The sequence below is a fragment of the Micropterus dolomieu genome, linkage group LG20, assembly GCF_021292245.1.
Source record: "Micropterus dolomieu isolate WLL.071019.BEF.003 ecotype Adirondacks linkage group LG20, ASM2129224v1, whole genome shotgun sequence".
NCBI lineage: Eukaryota > Metazoa > Chordata > Actinopteri > Centrarchiformes > Centrarchidae > Micropterus > Micropterus dolomieu.
Window position 1 is genome coordinate 1,379,100 of NC_060169.1, and position 22,500 is coordinate 1,401,599.

The following is a 22,500-nucleotide window of genomic DNA, read 5'->3' on the forward strand; positions in this document are numbered from 1 at the left end:
GCAACAGCAATAGTACCACTAACAGTTGGTAGTTAGCCACAGTAAAAGTACTAGTTAGCAACAGCAATAGTACCACTAACAGTTGGTAGTTAACCACATTAAAAGTACTAGTTAGCAACATCAATAGTACCACTAACAGTTGATAGTTAACCACAGTAAAAGTACTAGTTAGCAACATCAATAGTACCACTAACAGTTGGTAGTTAACCACATTAAAAGTACTAGTTAGCAACAGCAATAGTACCACTAACAGTTGGTAGTTAGCCACAGTAAAAGTACTAGTTAGCAACAGCAATAGTACCACTAACAGTTGGTAGTTAACCACAGTAAAAGTACTAGTTAGCAACAGCAATAGTACCACTAACAGTTGGTAGTTAACCACATTAAAAGTACTAGTTAGCAACATCAATAGTACCACTAACAGTTGATAGTTAACCACAGTAAAAGTACTAGTTAGCAACATCAATAGTACGACTAACAGCTTGTACTTAACCACAGCAAAAGCACTAGTTAGTAACAACTGGTTAAATGGGTTAAATAAAAAAATAAAATATCATTGATATTGGTTGATTCAAAGAAGCAGAGTACCTCAAAATTGTACTTAAGTACTTGAGTAAATGTGTTTAGTTCCTTTCCAGCAGTGACTGACAGATGGAAGTAAATGTACAAGTAATTATTTAGTGTTCTCATGATGAAATATTCTAAATTAAATCACTTTTGTTCGGGGAAATCAATTCTGATTAATTACGTTTGCTGAAATGAATGATTACTTTCATTACTGATTTATCTGCTGATTATTTCCTCCATTAAGTGACTTTTTATCTTTAAAATATTGATTCTGTTAAGAGAGAGCGTTAAAATGTAAAAGTCCCACTTTCATCATTAAGCTTGTTTGTGTTGATGCTCATATTCCTTACTATTCTTTTATATTTAGGCATTTTTATATGTATATATTTATATAAATACAAATTCTCTCCCCCTGTAACTCAAATCTGGAGTGACCACATTTTTTTCTTTTACACATAGTTCTATTATTCTTTTATAACTTGCATATTGTTCCATAGTTACATGTAAAATGCTCCGTATTTGTATAGCGCCTTTCTAGTCTTTTCGACCACTCAAAGCGCTTTTACACTACATCTGCATTCACCAGTCATACACATTCATACACTGAGCCTAAGTGCTCAAACGGAAACTAACATTCACACTCATTCACTCATTCACTCATTGCCAGGGTAAATCGGGGTTCACTGTCACTTCGACCCGCCGACCTTCCGATTAACGGCCAACCCGCTCTACCTCCTGAGCCACAGCCGCCCCTATATATTTTCACATTTATTTATGTCAACTGTATGTTTATATCTAGCACCTAATCACCCTAGAAAATTCCTTGCACCTGTAAAATACTTCTTGGCTATAAACCTCTGTCTGCTTGTGATTCTGATGCAATGCTGAGAAAACAGAAAAGAAAAACTCCCTTCCAGAAGACCCGGTCCGATCCGGTCCGGGTCTTCAGGGCTCTCCTCCCTCCCTGAGAGTCCAAGTGGCTGCAGCCTGCAGCAGCTCTCACTCAGCTCCCATTGAACAGCAGTGGACACATTCACAGCTACTGGAACAGTTGTTGTTGTTGTCGTTGTTGTTGTTGGAGACTCTGCAGGTATGTTCCACCTGATGCATGCTTTTCATTTTACTGCCTGTTTGTACAAAGTGTTTCCTGGCTGGTTTCTGGCCGTGTTGGTTGGTACAGTGAGGAGTGAATGGACAGCTGTGAAGTTCACAAAGGGAAACGTGCTGCCTTCACTTCATTTCATCATTTTTCAGCCAAATCTGCAGGACAACCTTTTCTGTAACCTTAATCTTGTTGTTGTTGTCGTTGTTCCGGGTGGATAGCCTGAACTGAACATCGAGACGTTGTTTGTTGACGTTTTAGGGCTTTAAAGTGAAAGTCTAAGAGAAGCAGTGAAAGTGGATTTAATGTTCAATGGGCGCTCTTATTGTGGAGGGTGAGGCACTGAAGGAATGTGATTGGCTCAGAGCAGCAGACAGGGGTGTGTGTTTGCACAGTTCGTGTGGGTTTATGTTGTTTTCTTCTAGTCTGCATTTTTCTTTGTTTAATTATTTAATGTTTATACAATAAAAATAATCAAAGAACAGCCTCATATGGGTCGGATGTAGTCCCGGGTCAGCTTCACTCAGAGGCCACAGTGGGGCAGGAAACTGGTCATACTTGAAACCTCCATGTTTGTGTTTGTCTCAACATGACCAAGTCCCCGAGCACAAAGCAGCTCAAAATGCTAAATTCCCCCAGTTTGGTGTGGAAGAACTGGACCGGCCAGAGTCCTGTCCACAGGAGCAACATGTGGGAGAAAGTCGTTTAGGCCATTTAGTGTATTTCTATGTATTATCCTTAGTTTATGTGTTGATACAGTGTTTCTGAGTAACTCTGGCTGTTCTGAGTCACTGATTTAACAGGAAACCTTGAATGGTGGTGGTGGTGGGGGGGTCATAATGTTTCATCACGTTGCCACAGTGACAGTTCACCAATTAAAATGTTGTAATAATCATCAGTATTAGCAGACACACTGCGATAAAGAAACAATTGATTGAACAGTTGAAGCCATCTGTTGCACTCATTTAAATCCTTACTGCACAGACACACACACACACACACACACACACACACACACACACACACACACACACACACACACACGGCGGCCTGACTGTAAATGACAGCGCAGCCGGGGTGAGTCACTGTGATTTCACTCAGATCTGTGTAACACAGATCAGGTCTGACCGTCAACAGTTAATCCAGAACTTTTCCCAGCAGCCACTGCTCAGTCATGTTGTATCGGGGCGCAGGACGTCTTTGGTACTGACCGAAACACGTCTGTTAGTGATCTTCCCCTGAGTATTTACCCCATTGATGCCGATTGTGGGTAATGTAGGCGCTGGGTTTTAACAACGTGCTTTTACCGCAACCCGTCTGGACTACTGCAATGCACGAGGTGTTAAACAATCCTCTCTCTTTCGCCAACAGTTACACACATCACACCTGTTCTGGTTCTGGTCCAGTCTTAGAAACTACATTTTAAAGATCTTTTAAAATCTTTTAAAAAAGATTGTTTTGTTTTTAATGCTCTAAATGAGTTGGCACCCCCGTTACATCTCAGACCTCTTACAGGTCTGTACCCCTTTGAGAGTGCTGAGGTGAGAGTCGTTTGAAGAGGAGACACCAGCCAGCATTCTCAATAAAACTCTATAGGGACAGCCCGTAACGCCAAAAGACGGCGATTGTCCCGCCTGTTCCGCTAGATAGTCAATCGTCTGCTTTTAACAGTCGAGCTGGGACATTTTAAGCCAATCATGTGCTTCCTCCTGAAGTAAGCGTCTACCACGCAAGTGCAGTGGAAGTATAACCTGTTGTCACTTCACAAAATCACTTTTTAAACCTTATTTTGGGGCAAAGTCATCAAACCTTTTCAGATTTTCCCGCTGATTCTCTACATGCAGGTTTTATGTGCCGGTGACCGGTGAAAGTGCAGTTAGGTTCATTTAGAGCGAGACCTGATCCTGTTAGTCCCAGATAACCTGCAGGCCTCCTATAAGGGCTTTGCTTAGGTCCACTGATAATCTGCGGCTGGTCGCCCCTAAAACCAGGCTAAAAACCAGGGGCCCCAAACTGTGGAATGAGCTGCCTCCACAGGTCAAAATGGCCCCCCACCCTCGAGACTTTTAAAACTGAAAACTCACTTTTATTCCCTGGTTTTTGATCCAGCGTGAGAGCTGTGTGGTCCTCTGTTGTTGACTATGAATTGCTCCTGAACCACTGGTGTGTGTTTTATGTTTTATTCCTCGTGCAGCACTTTGTACACCTTGTTTTTAAAATGTGCTTTAGGAATAAAAACTGATTTGACTGAAAGGAAGAAGAATGCGGAATAAAAAAATGATCTCTGCATGGACTTCGATCTTTATAGTTTAACTGTCCATCATGAGTTGTAGAAATGTTTTGATAAATCAGTAGAGGAACTCCTTTAAGGCACCTCACTTTGGGAACCTCCACCGCCCCAGAGGCTGCTGGGATAACTTCACCCTTTAAAAGGATTTAGGTTTCGTCATCTGTTGCGACACTGTCAGAGCATCAGCACTGACTGAACTGGATCCGCTCTGTGTTTCAGATCCAGGCAGACAGACATGTTACCAAAGGCTCGTCTGGGGAAGCGTTCCCCTTTCGGGGCGTTGGTGAGCTCCACCTGCCCGGCGGCGGGAACCCAGACCGGTCAGGAGACCGGTCAGGAGACCGGCGAGACAGCGGCAGGACAGCAGGCCTGCAGCAGAGTCAAAGGTCATCCCGGGCTGAAGGTGAGATCATGGTTGTCGGCGTTCAAGAAACCTCGAGCCACGTTAACGCTGTCTCATCCGCCAGGCGTTCACGTTTTTCTGTTTTAGAAAATGTACAGAAAATCCCACTTTCATGTTTCACTTCTACTTCAGTGGAAGAGCGATGAAAGAAACCACCTCCCCTGTGGGGAAAAACCACCGTCAGGGAGACGTTCAGGGAAAGTTTGTCTTGATTGACAGGTGTCTCAGCCTGTCACAGCTGTTCACTCTCTCTCTCTCTCTCAGGTGTATTTTCAGTGTGGAGGAGGAGGTGAAGCTCCAGGTGTGGTGGATCAGCTGGACCTCATGCAGACTGACGTTTCTGTCTGGTCTTCATCTCATCCTTCCTCCTCCTCCTCCTCCTCCTCAGCGCCTCCGCCCCGCAGCAGATTCGTCTCCTCCTGCATCGACGTCCCCAGAAGGTCAGACGCCGTCTCCCCGTCTCTGTTTGTCTCCACATGTCTGTGCCTATTCTCCATTAAATGACCTTCTCCCTCCTGCAGTCAGAGGAGTCCGGAGGAGGTGGAGATGGACGAGCTGATGGCAGCGATGGTTCTCAGCAGTTTGTCCTGCAGTCCTCTGCTGCACAGCCCCGCCCACCCAGACGCAACAGGTACTACAACAACAAACCACCATCTCAGTAACAATAATCAAAAACAACAAGAGTCCAAAGTTTCTACTGAGACAAAGTTGTGAAGTATTAGAGGCTAATGACCTGCACCTTGTTTTCCCATGTAACTAATGGGGCAACAAGTGTGGCAGCAGTGAAACAAAGTACGTCTACTAAAGAGCTTGTTTTCACGTCATACGTCATGTTTGTGCTTCAGCTCCTCCGATGGACTGTGGAGGCGGCGAGCTCTCCGACAGCGGCAGCAGCGGCTACTGGAGCGTCGGCCATAGAAACAGAAGCCCCACCCCCTCTCCACCAATCGCAGAGCCCAACGCCAGCCCGGCCGTGCCCCCTGACGAAGGACTGGACATGGAACTGGAGCAGGTGCTGTTCGACGAGCCGGCGCCACGTAAGCGCAGGGTGAGCAGTTTTTTTTTTTTTTTTTTTGTTTTTTTTTACGGGTGTCGCAGGACAAATGAAAACAGCGGCGCAGCAGAGCGCTGACGGTGTGTTTCCTCCTGCAGAACTCAGTGAAGGCGGCTTACAGGTGTCTGTGGCCGAGCTGCGGGAAAGTGCTGACGTCCGTGGTGGGAATAAAACGTCACATCCGGACAACACACCTGTGGTGAGACTCACCTGTCGTTCTTTCTGTTGAACCTTAAATATGGAAGCTCGATCCAGACAGGAACATGGTTAACAGTTAACATATGGTTGTGAGAATTATTCATAATATTTTATTTCTCGTCTTAAGGCTTTATTTTTCTGGCATGACTGGCCTTCCATATATTTGATAAATAAAGTATGATTGAATGAGTTTGTACTGGAATCAAACCTGAAATAATTATCTATGGAAGCTCATCTCTGCCCCAGAAACAAAAAAACAGGTGAAAAGTTATGAATGATAAAATAAAATATCTAAAATTTCTTTGATTATGAAGTCAATTTATAAATTTACTATGTCAACATTATGAGATATGAGGGGTGCTCTTATCATTTTGACGTCAAAATGAAGTCAAGATTTTTAATTCTGTCTTTAGTATCTAATTAAAATAGTAAATAATTATTTGATCAATCAGTCGTCAGTAAACTGAAGATATTTGGGGTTGTGGACTGTTGGTCGGATAAAACTGTGATTAGATATTAATTATTATTAATTAATAATTATTCAGTATGCAGAGAACATAGGCAGAGAAATCAATGATTAATTAGTAATTGTTAGTTGCATGTCCTTTTTTCTCTACATTGAAGAATCTATTTATTATTTTTCCTGGCAGGAATGAGCTTCCGTATCACCAGATTCAATATTTTCATTCACATGACTAGCATCATTATTAAAAATAATTTATTATTATGATGATAAGTTATTAAGTTAAGTTTTGATGTGCCTGAACACCTGTAATCTCCTCGCAGCCGCAGCAGCGAACACGAGCGTTGTTCCCGCAGCGAGGAGGATTTTTACTACACTGAGATTAACCGACGGCAGCAGCAGTCTCCTCCCCCTCCGCTCCTCTGTGACCCCGCCCCCCTCTCCTCCTCCCCCGCCTCGTCCCCGTCCTCCTCCTCACCTCCCAGCCCTCCCCCTCCCTCCCCTCCGTCTCCCCCCCTTCAAGCCTTTGCCGCTCTGAGTCGCTCCGCCCCCTCCTCCTCCATCAGCCTACTGCAGGTCCAATCAGAGCACTCCTACCAGGTAAGGCGGGGCTTATCCAGCGTGATTGACAGTTATATGTGTGACTGGAATGTAAGACATGTGATTAGATTTTTTTTTAAACACAAACTCGACACAATTATATTATTTACTTGACTTTTAAAACACAATATAAATATAATATTCATAAATTCATAAAATTGAATGTATAAACTGAGAAGTGATTTATACAAAACTGATTATCTATTCGTTGGAACCACAGTCGATATAAAAGAAGGGGACGTAGCCGCCGTGACGCCACCTATTGGTTTGTGGACCGACGTTTTGAAGCCTCGAGTTTGCCATTTTGGCCGTCACCATCTTGGTTTTTGGAACCAGATGTGGACGTGACCATATTTGGAGGAGAGGGTGGAGCTAGTTAGCTTGGTTAGCAAGGTGCACCTGTAATTTACATTAACTGTGATATTAGCTGGGATGCAAATTTTGGCTAGCGACAAACAGGCTTAAAACAAAACGTACTTACCTGAAAAATGAGCAGCCGACTCCTGATAAGCTTTTTCAGCGGCGCTGGTTGAATGTACACAGAGCAGCGGATACGAGTCGCCTCTATCCTGACAGGCCCGTCCTAAAGCCTCCCCTGCTTCCTGGTCTCTGTTCCTCTAAATGGGACCATAATTTACTAAATGAACATCATGCTGTGTTGAAGAAGACTTGAAACCAGCGACTGAGACCAGAAACTCATCAGGAAAGTGTTTACTGAGGGAATAAAACAGCTGACAAGTAGAAACATTTTCTCACAGACTTCTATACAATCACACTTCTTTCTGCAGCCGGAGGAGTCGCCCCCTGCTGGCTGCTACAGAGAACGCAGGTTTAAGGCGCTTCAGCACTGGCGTCACTTATCAGACCCGATCATCACTGCCCTCTCTCACCTGTACACCCTTAAATTTAGTAAACTTTTACCAGTCACGGACAATATGCAAAATAAAACAGATAATGGTTATGAAATGGACGACATGGTGCCTGGCAATACAGCTGCTGTTGTCTTGTGTTATTGATATAAAAACAAAAACAATTTTTAAATATAAAAATGTGTATGTAATATTTATTTTGTTGTTTTTTTAGGCTCCACCTCCCGGTCATGTGATATCAGCAGCACCTGCGAACACACCCTCCTGTCCTCCGGTGGCCCCGCCCACCAGCTGCCTCAAACAGGTACTTTTTTCTACAAATATTTGACAGCTGAGGTTACTTTTCAAATTAAAGGTTCAGTGTGTTAGTTTTAGTGGCACCTAGTGGTAATAATTCTTTCTAAGGTATTAAAAACCTAACCCTAACGGTTCATTATAGATATTTTATTGCATTTCTGTCAATAGATCCTCCTAAATATAATACAGACACTGAACCTTTAATACTTTTGAATAAAAAAAGTTTATCAGTGGTTTCCACTTTTTGGTTTGTGACCTAAAAACATATTATCTATATAATCATATATTTAACTGTGCCTCCTTGTCACGTTTGTTATCAGTTCCACCAAACAGACATTTAAACTTTAAACCCCTCAATAAAATAGTTAGACTCAGGGAATGTTTTGCCATCCTACAGTATGTGTACAGTATGTACATTGAGTACTGCTGTTCAGTGAGCTTGTTTGGGGCTAAATTTATTTTTATTTTTAGTATATATATTCTTTTAGCAGATTTACCAATTGTCCCTAATTAACAGAGACATTATAACAATTACTGTTATTGTTGTTGAGAGCCCTGTAACTTTATTTGAAGTAGTTAAATTTCCTGTCGTTCTCTCTGTTAAACCTTGGAAATGGAAGCTCGATCCAGACAGGAACATAAAAGAATAGTTAACATATAGTTGTGAGATATTCACAACTATATGTTAACTATTCTTCACAACTATATGTTAACTATTCTTTTATGTTCCTGTCTGGATCGAGCTTCCATATTTTATTTAAGGCTTTATTCTTCTGGCATGACTGGGCTTCCATACATTTGATAAATAAAGGATGATTGAATGAGTTTGTACTGGAATCAAACTTGAATTAATTATCTGTGGAAGCTCATCTCTGCCCCAAACAAAAAAACAGGTGAAAAGTTACGAATGATATGAAATTAAATTATTTGACTATGAAGTAAATTTATTAATTTATAATGTCAACGTTATGAGATATGAGGGGTGCTCTTATCATTTTAACAAGTCAAGATTTTTAATTCTGTCTTTAGTATCTAATTGAAATAGTAAATAACTGTTGGTGGTCAGTAAACTGAATATATTTGGGGTTGTGGACTGTTGGTCGGACAAACCTGTGATTAGATATATTTTTATATTGTATTTTACTTTTTATACTTAAATACATGTTGTTGATAATACTTTGCTACTTTTACTTAAGACTCACCTGTCGGTCTTAAATATGGAAGCTCGATCCACACAGGAACATAAAAGAATAGTTTACATAAGTGCTTGTTCCACCGTCCGGCTCTTAGTTTCGGCTTCACAGCAGCACGTTTCCTGTCTGGTTTGGCGTTTTCAGCTACAGCAGGGGGGGCAGCCCTGTATGTAGAAGCAGGAGATAATACCCGGTGGTGTTGTGGTGCTCTGGTGTGGGTCGGCGTATAAAAAAACAAAGTGTAAAGAAAACACTGCAGGTATTCACACGTCATCTGTGGACTGAAACTCTGCAGGTTCTCTGTAACTCGGTGGGACTTTATTTATTGTTTGCATCTCTGGGTCGAACAGAAAGTTTTGGACTTCCCCCTGAGAATATTAGATTTTAGATTTCTTACTAACTACGGTGCCCTTAAAGCCACCCGGTTGATTAACAGGCGTACTTCTCTAATTCAGTTATGTTTTCAGTCTGGATTCTGTACAGCAGCCTTTTGTTTATTTGCTCCGCCAGCCCAGAGAAACCTGTTAAAACTGGTTTCATACTGGAGGGGGGGTGAGGACTGAGCGTGTGCTCCTCCCTGGTGGTTTTCATTCAGAAGGAGAATCCCCCATTCGGATCGTTTGTGGTCACATTTTCCATCAATCTGCCACAGAGCAGCGTCGCCACCTGCAGGCCGTCGGAGGCCACTGCAGAGCGTTTTTAGGCCAGAGAGGACGAAACACAGAGGACACAAACACCCACAGCAGAGACAGACACACAAAATGATGAGGAGGAAGAGGAACAGCAGTCTGTTTCTGCTCCCTGAAATAATAAAAATATCAGAAAGCAGCGAAGAAGAAGAGCGAGGAGACGAGAACTGGCTGCAACACAAACCTGCGCTGTTCGTCTTTTTCACTGACTCCTCTTCTTCTTCTTTCTCCTCCTCAGGGTTTGGCTTTTCGAGTGCGTTCGGTCAGCGTAGGAGAGCAGTGGCTGCAGCATCAGAGCGCCCCCTGCAGGTCTGTATTTACATGCACACACAGCAACCAGCTAAGAGCTCACAAACACAAATTAAACCCTCGTATCAGTGGTGGAAAGAAACATTTACTGACAACTACGGTCATGAAGTATTTCTACTTCTACTCCACCACATCTCAGACAGAAATACTGCACTTTTTACTGCCCTACATTTAACCGACAGCTTTAGTTACTTTAAGAATTAAGATTTTTGCACAGAAAACATACAAAGAGTTTATAAATTATGATGTTTTCTTATTTATTAAACGTCCAACAGAAAATAAACTATTGTGGAGTAGAAACCTCTTACGTTGCGTCCTGGCTCGCTCAGTGTGGAGGACGCGTGAGCATGAAACCAGATGGATTTGGCAAGGTTGAATTGTTAATGATTAAAACCGAGAGGGTTTGAGTCAACTGAGAAGTGTAATATAATTTCCCATAATACACGGCAGAGGTGAGTGTGAAGCGATGTGGTTTAAAGAGTTTCTCTCATAAATGTTTGACAATAATTTCAGAGAATATTAAAGTTTTTACCATTTTAATCTGGGAAATTCTGAGTTTCTTCGTGGATTAGTAACTCCTCTATATAATATATATATTGTTATGGTTTTATTGTCCAGCCCTAGTTACACATTAAAGAAGATAATTACACATGTACTCAGCGCACTGCCAACAAGCTCAGCCTGGATTTGTTGGCCACAACAGTGTTAGATTTTGCCGTTAACGTTTATTTACTCTCCTCGTGTCCTGACACCATCATCGGGCATTCTGGGAAAAATATAGAGCACGCGCCGTTATGAATACACTCTGCCTGCACAGCTGAACACGCTCCTTTTATGCAAATGCGACACACCGACTCCACTGACATCGTAGCGGTCAGAGTTTCCTTGGTAACCCCGAGTTAAACCCGAGGACCTCCCTACACGGTTCCGGCCTCGGGAGAGTCACACCTCATGTTCACAGTGGTCTCCGTGTTTCTTCTTCTTCTTCTCTCTGTCAGGAGGATTCGCGGTGAAGCCAAGAAGTGCAGGAAGGTTTACGGCATCGAGCACAGAGACCAGTGGTGTACGGCGTGCCGCTGGAAGAAAGCCTGCCAACGCTTCCTCGACTGAACACAGGAAGAACGCGGACTGAAGGACGGGCTGCGAACTTCAGCCTCACCTGGTGGATGTTTTCTATTTTCTTACGTCTGAAACCAGAAATATTTTTTGTTTTTGTACTCTTTCTACTTTTTGTTGTTTTTAATGTATTTTGTAGATGTTGTTTCCTGTCGGTGCTTTTTTTCATGACCATGTTGAGGCAGCTATGATGTGACTTTTGACCTTGACGCAGCCAAGAGAGTTCGTTTTTGCGTCCGGCCCGACTCTCCTCAGCTGTTCTTAACAAAAAAAATAAAAAATAAAAAAGACAGCATTCGCTAACCGTGGAAACTCTCAGTGCTGACTGAACACCAGCTTTTATTCAGATTTATGGATCAAAACACGAGTCACCTTTTCCTACGGGAGCCCAACAAGGACAAAAAGACTGTGTTCCTGTCAAAAAGAAGTTTGTAACTCTCTTTGTAACCCTCTGTAACTCTTCCAACAAGCTGCGGGTCGTTTGTTATCAGCATAAATGATGAGAACGAAATGATTCATGTTCTTCTAGTGAAAGTGTCTCCCAGTATTTCTTCACCTGAACAATATGAGGCACCTTAGTGACTAAAACGTTTTTTTAATCTGTAAATAAAAAAGGAAGCAGGTGCTGGTTTACTGAGCACATCTGGAAAATTACATCCACCTGTTTGATTTAAGCTCGTCCAGCGTCTCGTCGACAACACGTTCTCACTCCCGACTCGTCACATATTGACGCTTGGTCGAGGCCCTTTGGCGTCACTTTTTAACGCCCTGGGTGCCCCGTTAGCATCATTTCTAGACGTTTAAGGCTCCGCGGTCAAGTTAGCAACGCTTAGCAACAACAAATATGCAACGTCCGGTTAGACTTTGAAAATAAAACACTAGCATTACGAAACATTGCTATTTTGAAACGGCGCGTTATTAAAGTTGTGAAACGTTTCAGTTTGGTTAGGTTTAGGCACAAAAACTACTTGGTTAAGGTTCAGAAAAGATCACGGTTTTGGTTAAAATAACTACGAACGTCAGTAAATTGCATTTACGTGTTGTAAACGCAATTTACGTAACTTAAATAAAAATATTTAATGTTGACTTTTTGTTTCACACGGGACAAAGTCCATGTTCTGGCCCTCCATCCACCTCAAGCTCCTCCTCACTCAGTCTTTTCTGTTAAATATCATTTACCTGCCTTTACCGTCAAAAGCTGAAGCTACGGGGCTTCCCCACACTGCGCTGAAGTATGGCGCTACAGGGATCCACAGTGCGTTACAAACTGACGCCGATGGGTCTGGACCATGCGTCCATATGTGACGAGTAGAGAACGGGTTGGTTGAATATAAAGAACTGACTCAGGAGCAGATTTGAATCCCGACACACCAAACTGGCCGCCAGGCGCTGCTGAGTCTCTCTTTTTTCATTATTGCGGTGTTTACCGCATTTTGCACTAATCGTCCCTTATTGGAGGCCGAGCTAACGATTCAGTTCTGGTGTGTTCTACGGAAGCCCTAAGAGGCCATTCACTCATACATTCTTTTTACTCCATTTAAGATAATGGGATGATTTTCTCGAGATAACGTATCTTTGTTTTCCCGTGATAGTGACATCCGAGATCTCGAGAAAACACGACGACAGTCTAGTAGAGGGTTAGCTGAGTTGGTAAAGCACGAGACTCTCAATGTAAAGGTTGTGTGTTTACGACATTTACGTCACAAGAACCTTTGAGGTGTAATTTGTGTCTCCAGAAATACGAGGGATCCCATCCGGACCCTCGTCTGAGGTCGAGGTTAAAAAACTCGTCGTGTTTCTGCACGAACACAAAACCAGGATCTTTGTAGAACCTGAACTCAGAGCTGAGGGTCTGAACAGAACCAGAACACAGTCTCATGATGCTGAAGTTGTAAGATCTGGGCCTGTATTTATCAAGTATCTCAGAATTACTCAAAAGAACACGGCTAAGAACTGACGTAAGAGTAAAAAAAGTCTTGGCTCAAAGCTGCGCGCAAAGTTGGTTATCAAGCCTCATAGTCCTAAATTGAGTGAAGTGTAGGACAAAATCTTAAGTGTCAGTCTGACAGCTGATTCACGACACTTTGCTGTGGCGCAAACAGGATTTTGGATGACGCTGTATGCAAGGACCAATCGCTGAAGAGATTTCCTTATTTAAGAATATTCTCAGATAAATTCACTCTGAATGGTGAAACTTTACGTTAAGTTTACGTTCAACACACATTTGACTATTAAGAATTTTTAAGAGAATATATTATGTACATAGGCACATTGGAAAAAAGTTCATCTTTACATGAGCGCCATCAATTAATTGTGTGTTGTCAAATAATTCAGAAACATTCTTCCTCTGTCCATCACAGGCCCCTGCTCCTCACGTCCTGAGAGGCCTCTGGAGCTTCTTAAATACCTGGCAGAGGGAGAGAGATTCTCAGCTTTAAGACATTTGATAACTTGCTTTTATTCTGAAGTTTGAAAGTCGGAGTAAATTTCATGAGTTCTCAGCACTTTAGACTAAAATGGCACTTTGAGAAGCTTGATACATACCAGCCCAGATATTTTGGTGGGAAACTAATGAAATAAGATGTCAGAGAACATTTTCCTCATCATGTTAAAAGAAATACTGCTTCCTCCTGAACATTGTGTGGCTGCAGATTAGTTGTATATAAATGTTCTACCAACCGTTTCTGCATCGATGTATTTAAGATGATCCGTTATTGATTATCGTTATCGTGGTTCTGTGTTAAATGTCCTCGTCCTCCTAGGGACTAAAAGCCAGGATTGTTCCTCCCACCTAAAGAAGTGCAGCACTCAATCAATTTTTTTTTTTCTCCCCCTTTCCATTTATTTTGTTAAATGAAAGTTCGTCTTTTCACAGCTGACCTGTGGAGACAGTTAAAGGGGCGGGAAAGCAGAACTTTCCTCCCATCAGTCACCTCTTCAGTCCCAGTTCAACAGTGGCTGTTTAAACAGAGAATGACAAAATAATAATAACATCTGTAATAATGTAAAATATGCGCTTATAAGTGCTTACAGCTACATTATAGTGTTATAAACCATTTACCATGTTTAGATTCAGCTTTAAGGCGGCAAACAGGTCACTGTTACAGACTGTGGTGCGTTCAAGTGCAACATTAAGACGTTTGACAGATCCACACTGATTTTCTATTTTAAAGTCATCTCAGCTGCGACCTATCAGACTGTAAATATGCTGCTCTTTTTGATCAGCCCTTTCTTCACGTGAGCTTCCGTTCAGTTGTTCATGTTTGGAAACAGAAGCCATTTTCTCATGCAGTATTCATCAAGAGGTCTGTTTACCTTCCAGTATCAATACACAGTGTTTTACACTGAAATATAAATGTCTAATTAAATATCTTCTTCTCCCTGGTGTTTAAATATATATATACACAGATATATAAATACCAGGCCTGTGTATCCGATAACTCTTCCTGAAAGGTTTTTAAATGTCCAGATTTCTTTGCGGTAAAGTGAGACAAAGACTCTTCTGTATTTATATTCTCTATGTGTCCTGTTTGTTTATGAGCAAGTCAATGATTTGTTTGTAATCATATCACTTCTCAGATGCACTCTTTTATACACGATCCTGATGTTTGAATAAACTGTAAAAGTTGATTCTGGCTCAGTTTGTTTCATCACGTCTCCGATCACCTTTAGCTGCCGGACGGCATTTTTCAAACTGCTCATTCATTTTAAACAGTTGTACAGTTTTAGTATATTTGTATATATAAAAATGGGTGAGTTCAAACAAACGGTGGTTTGTCCTGAGTTGTTTTAACACATCTAGATGTGAATACCAGAAAATGAGAGCTGAAATTCTGAACTCATGTCTCATTCTCATCTCTTGATCTTAAATCTTAAACCCAAATGACGTCAGTGAACAACAAAAACAAAGTTACCGTTCCAATACTTTTGGAGGGGACTGTATGTAAACACACGTTCTCCCCAGTGTAGATAGATCTATCTACACTGGGGAGAACAAGTATTTGATACACTGCTGATTTTTGCAGGTTTTCCTACTTACAAAGGAGAGGTTGGAGTCTGTTTGACTGAGTGTGTGGACAGGTGTCTTTTATACAGGTAACGAGTTCAAACAGGTGCAGTTAATACAGGTAATGAGTGGAGAACAGGAGTTCCTACAATGTGATTTTCTGGATTTTTGTTTTAGATTCCCTCTCTCACAGTTGAAGTGTACCTATGATAAAAATTACAGACCTCTACATGCTCTGTAAGTAGGAAAACCTGCAAAATCAGCAGTATATCAAATACTTGTTCTCCCCGCTCTATATATACACACACGGGAACTATTTAGAGTTGAAAAATAACAAGCTTCTGCTTCATCCTGTTCCTTTTCAGACATTTTGCACATTGTTTAACAATTTATAGATATTTTTCCATTTGTAAGTCGTAACACACTTATTTTCATTTTAATATTGTTTGAAAGAAAAATAGACAAACGCCCCCCCCAAAAAATCCAGATTCAAGTGAAACTGATAAAAAGGATAAATGAAATCCTGACTTTGAAGAAGCTGGAGCATCTTTTTATTTTAGTCAAACATTTCCTGTGTCACAAAGCACAGAGCCGCTCTCTGTTTTAAATAAAGTTTTTATTAAAGGTGATCCAGCTCAATAATAACAGCAAACTGAACACAAGCCTCCTGTAAACTGATGATAATAATAAAAAAACAAAAACTGCTGCAGGTACAGGCACACACACACACACACACAGGCACACACACACACACACATAGGCGCGCGCACACACACACATAGGCGCGCGCACACACACACATAGGCACACATACACACACACACACACACACACACACCTCGGCTGTGACTCTGCTGTAATAAATTATATGTACAGTCCAGGTCCATCTGAGCCTCCACCTGACACACAGGAGGAGAGAGTCGTCACTCTGCAGCGCCGGGCCAGAGTCTGCAGAGAGGAAGCACAAATAACAAAGTTAAACACAGAGAACAACAACAAAACAAGCTGCTTCAGGCCTGATCACTGATGTGGAACATTATAATAATAAAAATTAGCGATGCACCGAATGTTCGGTCAGCGAAATTAATAGCAACAAAGCACTTTTGGTGTTCGGCCTAACGAGTCAAAAGACTGATTTAATATTACCGAACAACTTATGTCGGCAGTGAGGAAGCATTTTAAAGCGTCCGAGCCGTTTGCAGACGCTGTTCTGCTGAACCGTCTCCCAGCATATCCGCTCCATCTGCGGCTGACTTCTTAGAAAAGAACCGCTTTGAGTGTTTCTGTCGCTCGTCTGTGAGAAGGAGATTAAGATAGCTGCACCTACATTTTGAGTGCACACGTATTCCAGCCTTTACGGTAAGTGAAGCGGCCCAGAGCGAGCTGACAGGCAGGTTAGAGACTTTATCCTGTCAGTTTGTCTCTTTAGTGTGAAGAGACGCTGTGAAGACGAGAACCACATACTGCATTATTTATCAAACCGGGTCGGACTGGATGGATTTAGCGCGAAGAGGAAACACATGTGACAACGTCCGGTTTTCAAAATAAGGCGTCTGTTAATAGTTCTGAATGTTCTGCCTCAGATTTGTGAAGTGATCCACTTGTTTGGCATCAAGTGTTCGTTCTGACCAGAAAGAAAAGTTTAACCCCACAATTAACTTTCACTCAGGAGCAAAAATCAGCTTTTAAACTGGAAAGAAATGTTGATTTGACATTTATCGTGATAATTATCGCTATCGAATCGTGTGAAGTGTTTTATCGCCTGGCCCTGAGAGATGACATGAAATAACACAGTGGATGATAAAACACGACAGCAAAGTAAGATGAAAAACAGAAATCACAGTGAAATATAACTTTAAACTACAGAGAAGAAAAGACGAAAGTAAGAACAATCAAATAAACAGGCGGCTCAGATAAGATCAGGAAATGCTTTCCGATTAGAGCTGCAACAATCAGTCCATCAGTTTTCAACAATTAAATAAATCGCCAACTTCTTGATTATTGATCAATCGTTCAAAATGTCCAAATTCTGATTCAGCTTCTCAAAAACCAATATTTCCTGCTGTCTTTGCTCCTGTGTGACAGTAAACTGAACATATTTGGGTTGTGGTCAAAACAGGACATTTAAGGACGACATCTCGGGTTTTTGGGAAACACTGATGGATATTTTTTAAAACCATTTTCTCACAGACCAAACAACTAACCGATCAATCGTGAAACTGACGGACAGATTCATCTCTAATGAAAATAATCGTTAGTTGCAGCCCTACTTCCAAAAATAGACTTTCACGAAGACACCGAGAGCCTCGGAGGTCCTGACGGCAAAAGCTCTGTCCCCCTTTAGTTCTTAGGCTGGACTCATGGAGAGACAGGAGCCCCCTGCCCAAAGATTTCAAAGTACGCAGAAGCTCATAAGGAGTTATCCAATATAACCCAGGTCACGGAGAGCCTTAGAGTAATCAATAAGAAAGGGGGGCCGGGATCACCAGCAGGGGGAGCTGCAGCACCAACAGGATGAAACAGGGTCATTAGAAGCTCACCATTTATCGGTTTTGTTCTGGGTGGACTCGCTCTTCCCGTCACAGGCGACGATTTTGACCTTGTCGACCTTCACCAGGTCGGTCACCTCCCTGAACTCCACGTCGTTCAGGACGAACGTCCACACGTTGTCACAGAACCGGTAGGTGTTCAGGGAACCCTGGAGAACAGAGAGTCCAACAGAACGTTCACTTTCAACGTACTTTTTCTTTACTTGAGTATTTCAATTTGAGCAACTTCTGGTCCACCAAGTACATGTTGCTGATTATACTTTACTGCAGCATGAGTACTTTTACTTACTTAAGTACATTTTGTTGATAAAACTTACACACTTTTACTTAAGTGAAGTTGAAATGCAGTACTTTTACTTGTAGCAGAGCATTTTACAGTGGTGGTGAAGTAGTTTCGCAGAAGTTTCGCTTTTTACTTTTACTTGAGTACATTTGTTATAGTGAAACACTGACAGTGTTTCAGCATGAGTACTTTTACTTTAAACCTTTAAGTACATGTTGCTGATACTTACATACTTTTACTTAAGTAAGATTCTTAATGCAGTGCTTTTACTTGTAGTGGAGTATTTCCACAGTGTAGTATTAGTACTTTTACTGAAGTAAAGGATCTGAATCCTTTTCTCCCCCACAAAAATTAAACTATTGATTAATATTAATTTAAGGCCTGACCCCTTTAAAACTCTGAAGACACGACACTGGTTCGTTCTGAGGTCAGAGGTCACAGGAAGGGGACTCACCCTGAAGTTGACTCTGTTGCGGACTCTGTTGGCGAGCGCCGTGTTGATGGCTTTGTCAAACTGAAGGAGGACCTGGAGAGCCAGCTGAGGCGTGATCTGCTGAGTCTGAACACACAACACTGAATTTAGTCTGACAGCACAAACCTCCCGGGTCACAAGTAGTGTCACCGCCTAGGAACTACTTCCTGTACGGTGACGGTGTGCGGCGTCGAACAACGTCTGATCTCGCGGTGTTTGCAAAGACAAATACCGCAAAGATCAAACACATCAGGCAAAAGGTGGTTTCCACTTGGAGCAGCCGGTCGCAGGACTCCAAAAACTGCGGCCACCTTGCTCCTGCGCGGTTTTAATGTCATGTGACATGGAGACGTTTTGCAGCGCCGGCTAAAGTCTGACCACATTTCTAATCAGCATGGTAAGTCGAGCATGCATCACTTTCAGTCAGCGCTGCATGACGTCAAACGCAGCCTACACCAACAAAGAAGAAGAAATACAGAAGAATACAGAGCAACTAGCGCTTTGGCGGTGAAACTGCAGAGCGACGCAGACACCACCAAACAAGTATAACTGCTCACGTGGCCCACAGCGCCGGCTGCGGCGTGGAAGTATCATCTGGTCGTCCGTTTGTGTGCAGGTTAAACAAATGGACTCCAGTCATTATGCTAAGCTAGGCTATCACTTATTTACAATATGACTTAATCTGTCGATTATTTTCTAGATGAATCGATTGGTTGTTCGGTTCAGATTATCCAGAAAAATGTTCATTAATGTTTCCCAAAGCTCAAGATGACGTCCTACAACATCTTGTTTTGTCCACAACCAGAAGACATTTAATTTACTGTCACAGAGGATCAAAAAAATAATAAAATATTCACATTTGAGAAGCTGGAATCAGAGAATTTAGACGTTTGTTCATAAAAAAAGGGTTTCTAAGTGATTAATCGATTATCAATATAGTTAATTTAATAGTTGACAACTAATTTATCAACTAATCGTTGCAGCTGTAGTTGTGACAGCTTTTGTTAATTGTTATCATTCTGTCTGACAGATTTCCCTGTGCAGACAATACTCATCAATCAGAATGAACAAAGTTAAACATGAAGCCCTAAACCTGGACCTCTACAGACCTTGATCCAGCTCTCAGACCGGTTCGTGTTTCCACGGTGCAGGATGCACCAGAGCAGATGTTAAACGGTCTAATAATAAAGAACTAATCAGGAGGACGCTAAAGAAAAGCTGCAGAATGAAGCTGCTGTTAAACTCAGTGGCTAATTTATCAATAACAAAGAACATTTTAGCTTAACTTACAAACTACAACAACAGTTTGCCTACATGCTGCTATCTTAAAGCTAACTACCTCCAGTAGATAATACATTACAATATTTAAACACGACAGAATACAAAACATATTTACTTCTGAGTGGAACAAATCAGTGCTGAAAAAAAACGCAGCTAACAAGCTAAAGTTAGCCACGAGCTAACTAGAGTCACTGACCGCCGCAGCGGTTAGTTAGCGACATGCTAACGGAGGCTAGCTGAGAGCAAACAGTCGTACAGGTATGAGGTCGGTGTCACCTGTATGAGCTCGTCCAGACTCTCCTGCAGGCTGTTTCCCAGAGTGGTGTTCCTGTACAGCTGGTACGCCATGATTGGAAACTACGGGAAGAACAAATAACTACAGTAAACTATCCTTCAAACACTCACACGGAGCTAACAGGGCTAACAGAGCTAGCCGCTTCCCTCCACAACAAGCGAGCGGCAGACAGGAGGCTTCCGGTTACACGTTTCAAAATAAAAGAATTTCAGATTAGGCTCCTGATTCAGATTCTGTCTATTATAATAATAATAATAATAATAATAATAACTTTCAAATTTCAGGCATGTAAAAACACCACATACATACTATTTAATATGATAAATCTCAAGGGGTTATCCTGAAATAAATTCAAATTCAAATATACCGGTACATTATAAAGTAAGCCAATAATGATACAAGGAATATACAAACAACATTTTATATATAACCTATACATGTAAATGCTAAAAATATTGGTAGAATATGTTTTAAATTTATTTATATTTATATTATATATCATGTGAGAAATTTAGAGTGGAAATTTATAAATTTTTAAATTAGTATTGTGTAATAATAATAATTATCAAATAAAAATAATAATATAATCTTATATGAGAAATTACAAGCAGGTAAAATACCACGTACTTACTGTAAAATATACATTATTTACATTTATCTGACTCTTTTATCCAAAGCGACTTACAACTGCTATAGATGTCAGAGGTCACGCCTCAAAAGCAACTAGGGGTTAAGTGTCTTGCTCAGGGACACAATGATGAATGTCTGACAGCTGGAATCAAATCCGGGTCTCCCACACCAAAGGCAAGCATCTTATCTATGCTTGCATACTATATAAGTATACAATATTTAAACAAAATTTATTATAAGGCAAGCCAATAATGATATATGTAATATACAAAAACATCTTACATGTATAACCTATATACGTACATGCCTAAATATTTGGTTTATGTTTTTCTATGTATATATTGTGAGAAGTTTAGAAGCAAAATGTCAAAGCCAGACAGGTTGGAACTACTGGGCAGTATATATTTCAAATATGTATTTCAAATACAAAATAGGATTCTATAATTAATATTTGATAGGGTCGATGAAAATAGCTTCATATTTTGCATCATAACACTTTTTGTATTATGTAGTATAAAAATACCGTAAAGTACTCTGAGACGCTGCCTCTGATTGGTGCCTGCTCACTAACTTTCCCAGGTCTGTTGAGGTCAGAACAGAAAATTGATTGGAGGAGGAGGAAAGTTTCATCTGTGCTATTTATGTATTTCATATGTATTTTCATTCGCAGTAATCACAACCTTTATTTGTAGAATAACACAATTTTAACCCTGATTAAATTTAATTTAAAGTGTCTCTGCTCAGTGACGTTCTGTAACTCATTGATTTATTAATCTTTATTTAAACTGGAGCTGAGGAGAATCTGTAAGAACGTCCACCAGATGGCAGCATAACACAGAAAACCACCTCCTTTCTAAAGTCCTCCTGGGCTTCTTCATCACTCGTGTTTCTCTCAGAAGAAGCCGTTTCTTTAACTTTGGCTTCAGTGCTCCCAGTGCGTAATATCAGCTAAATGTACTGATTCTGCAGAACGTTCACAGGGTTAAATTATTACAGAATATTTCAGTATTCTGTTTTTATATCCCAGGACATGTTCATGGACACACAGCTAAAAGAATGTGATCAGATGCAGCTCAAATGTCAGTTTATCCTCAGTGCTTCCTGGGTTCCTTCACCTGTACTTTTGTTTTTAGGTTTTTGTGCTGGTTTCTTTACTTGTTGCCTGCCGCGTCATCTCACATTCCCGTGAGCTAGAATGAGCTAGAAACATGAACCTTGGGAGAATAACTGGAACTGATGTGCAAATGCTTCCACAAAAACATGAACCCAGTCGGCCACATGGTGGCGCTGTAATTAAGGCTTAGTAATAGGTGCGTTTGACTTCATGAACGTTTCTTTCATATCGACCACTAGGGGGCGCTATAAACGCATAACAATTGGAATGATCCAAAGCAAGCTATATATCAGGAAATATTAGTCCAGTCGTTACAACACTTGCAGGATCTGTTTCACAACAATGTTGAACCACATGTGTGAAATTATTTTGAAGTTGCTATTGAGGAAAAAGGGTTGAACCCTTGAATCAGGAAGCCTTGCTCGCTCATGGTGGGAAACCTGCTGATGAACCTACCTATGAACAGGTTTAAAAACACCGGCTCCAGGTGTAAACACGGCCTCTCTTTCTGAACCAGGACCTGCACGTGTGGCGGCTCAGGTTTCCTCTCCGCCTGGAGTTAAAGCGGCGCCTCGCTGCTGGAAGTGTTCCTGTGTGATGGATGTTGTCGCTGAGCGTCGTGAACGGCTGTTTGCTAATGAACAGATCTGTTTAGCCAGCCGCTCCTCTGACCTCTGACCCCACTCAGTCTCCACGCCGAGGGGAAAATAAAGCACAGCG

The 22,500-nt window shown here is 41.4% G+C and overlaps 3 protein-coding genes across 3 annotated transcripts in view; 2 read left to right on the forward strand and 1 right to left on the reverse strand.

Annotated features, from left to right (window-relative positions):
* si:ch73-204p21.2 overlaps positions 1-3,081 on the forward strand; it is a 15,454-nt gene extending 12,373 nt beyond the window's left edge. Inside the window, exon 8 of the mRNA XM_046033195.1 lies at positions 3,041-3,081. Coding sequence (XP_045889151.1) covers positions 3,041-3,081 — 41 coding nt within the window. The remainder of the gene's footprint in view (positions 1-3,040) is intronic.
* On the forward strand, positions 1,549-14,780 carry znf395a (zinc finger protein 395a). The gene is made up of 10 exons (XM_046033384.1): positions 1,549-1,657; positions 4,179-4,362; positions 4,627-4,802; positions 4,884-4,993; positions 5,208-5,410; positions 5,515-5,615; positions 6,401-6,677; positions 7,761-7,850; positions 9,964-10,034; positions 11,033-14,780. Exons 2-10 carry the CDS (start codon positions 4,195-4,197, stop codon positions 11,142-11,144), a joined length of 1,308 nt encoding a protein of 435 aa, XP_045889340.1. The 5' UTR covers positions 1,549-1,657; positions 4,179-4,194; the 3' UTR covers positions 11,145-14,780.
* A 973-nt stretch (positions 14,781-15,753) lies between these two features.
* gtf2a2 (general transcription factor IIA, 2) lies at positions 15,754-20,202 on the reverse strand. The gene is made up of 4 exons (XM_046033599.1): positions 20,018-20,202; positions 18,443-18,547; positions 17,697-17,854; positions 15,754-16,104 (listed from the first exon to the last, which is right to left on the reverse strand). Coding segments are annotated over exons 1-4 (336 nt in total). The 5' UTR covers positions 20,090-20,202; the 3' UTR covers positions 15,754-16,103.
* Positions 20,203-22,500: the final 2,298 nt, after the last annotated feature.

Coding starts and splice junctions, on each gene's coding strand:
- znf395a (XM_046033384.1), top strand. CDS start 4,195: ATGTTACCAAAGGCTCGTCTGGGGAAGCGTTCCCCTTTCGGGGCGTTG. Junction 4,363..4,626: donor AAGGTCATCCCGGGCTGAAG/GTGAGATCATGG, acceptor TCTCTCTCTCAG/GTGTATTTTCAGTGTGGAGG. Junction 6,678..7,760: donor AATCAGAGCACTCCTACCAG/GTAAGGCGGGGC, acceptor TTGTTTTTTTAG/GCTCCACCTCCCGGTCATGT.
- gtf2a2 (XM_046033599.1), bottom strand. CDS start 20,089: ATGGCGTACCAGCTGTACAGGAACACCACTCTGGGAAACAGCCTGCAG. Junction 18,548..20,017: donor GTCTGGACGAGCTCATACAG/GTGACACCGACC, acceptor TTGTGTGTTCAG/ACTCAGCAGATCACGCCTCA. Junction 17,855..18,442: donor GCAACAGAGTCAACTTCAGG/GTGAGTCCCCTT, acceptor TCTGTTCTCCAG/GGTTCCCTGAACACCTACCG.